Genomic DNA, 1,756 nt, shown 5'->3' on the forward strand with positions numbered 1-1,756 from the left:
TGTATGAAACTTCTAATTTATGAAATATGATTTTTATGTATCGTTCCCCTTCTTTAAATAGTCTTTTAATTTTGGATAATTATTATTGTACAACATATGAATTTCTCTAAGAAAAAAAAAAACTCACCAACCAAGATATATGGAGAATACACTGAAGATATACAACTTCATGAACGATTAGTAAACGATTCATGTATATTTGACGACACTGCGTTGGTATTCGACAATATTTTAATAATGATATAGTCATTACTCAATCAACGAGTAATATATTTTTCAATTAAGAGTCATTTTAGCAAACAAATAGTATCATTTGTGATCAACTATTTATCTATTAATGTAATTATAATGATTAGTAACATACATATTTTGTTTGATGATTTAAACTCTTTTAACCAAGAAAAAAGTTTTTTTTAGCGCACAAATTTAATAGTCATTCATGAAAATACTTTATATATATATATATATATTAACACTATGTACAGTGTTATCAAAAGTGGGGGAAAAACATATATATAAATATTTTAGTTTGAATCATTTTAGAAATAAAAACTAATAATCATCAACTCTATATATTGTTAACAGCTTTAAGAGTATTTTAGATATTTTGACTAAAAAAAGTATTTAACAACACTTGTTTATCAAACACATAAACAACTTTTTTTTTCAGTTTCAGCATTTTTATCCAAACATGTAACTGTTATTTTTAAAACAAATTTTACCATTTTTAAAAACAATTTTAATTTTTTTTTAAATCCTTTTTTTTAAGAAAAAATTACAGAAACTAGCACCCTTAAGACTATAATTACAATAAATAGCAACACTTTTTCAAAATTGTAACTTATAGCAAAAGTAACAATATTTTACCCACTTCATAGTAATAGAAGAATATGTATTTTTCAGTTGTGCATATGTATTTATGAGTAATATATATATATTTGTATATATATTTATATAGCAACATTTTACTCAAATACAAAATATAATTTGCTATTTTTCATAATTATGAAACTGTTGCTATAAAAGTTATAATTAAAGCTACATAATTGTTATTTCTAAAATGTTTTCTTTTTTTAAAACCTTTTTTTTTTTTCAGCTTATTCAAATGGGCTCATAGTCCTCATGTTTGCTTTATTTTCTGCCGGCAGGGATAAGGTTTAATCCAATATCAACCACACACATTGATTTTCATATATGCAAGTGCAATTCACGTGTTGTCAATTTGTACTGTTGTCTACTAGTTTGGTACATATCAGAGCAACCTTTTTTTTAATTCAATTCATCTAATATGTGCAATCTCTCTATATTTATATTAGCCAAACCTACTCTATTTTCTTAACCAAACAACCATGGCTAAGGTTATTGAGCAATGTCAAGTTGCACCATCTACTGGCAGTGCAGCTGAGTTGACACTCCCTCTTACTTATTTTGATCATATGTGGTTAACTCTTAATCGTGTCCGTCGGGTTTTATTCTACAAACTCCCTATTTCCAAACCCGAGTTCGTCCAAAATATTATTCCTCCTCTTAAAGATTCACTCTCCCTCACTCTCAAACACTATATGCCCTTAGCGGGCAACATTGTTTGCCCGCTTGATTCAAGTGGTTATCCTGAATTGCGTTATGTAACAGGAGATTCTGTATCTATTACCTTTTCTGAGAGTGATGCGAATTTCAATTTTCTTATTGGTAACCATCAAAAAGATGCAAAGGATCTTTATTCCTTTGTTCCTCTATTAGGAGAACCTAAGGATGC

At 27.5% G+C, this 1,756-nt stretch overlaps 1 protein-coding gene across 1 annotated transcript; it reads left to right on the top strand.

Annotated features, from left to right (window-relative positions):
• Positions 1–1,238: 1,238 nt before the first annotated feature.
• LOC124892938 (phenolic glucoside malonyltransferase 1-like) lies at positions 1,239–1,756 on the top strand (the record flags this gene model as incomplete). Its single annotated transcript, XM_047404112.1, is given in 1 exon segment — positions 1,239–1,756. A coding segment is annotated over 1 exon segment (407 nt), but the record flags the coding sequence as incomplete, so codon positions are not given.

This window comes from Capsicum annuum, unplaced genomic scaffold (assembly GCF_002878395.1).
Source record: "Capsicum annuum cultivar UCD-10X-F1 unplaced genomic scaffold, UCD10Xv1.1 ctg52176, whole genome shotgun sequence".
Lineage (NCBI taxonomy): Eukaryota > Viridiplantae > Streptophyta > Magnoliopsida > Solanales > Solanaceae > Capsicum > Capsicum annuum.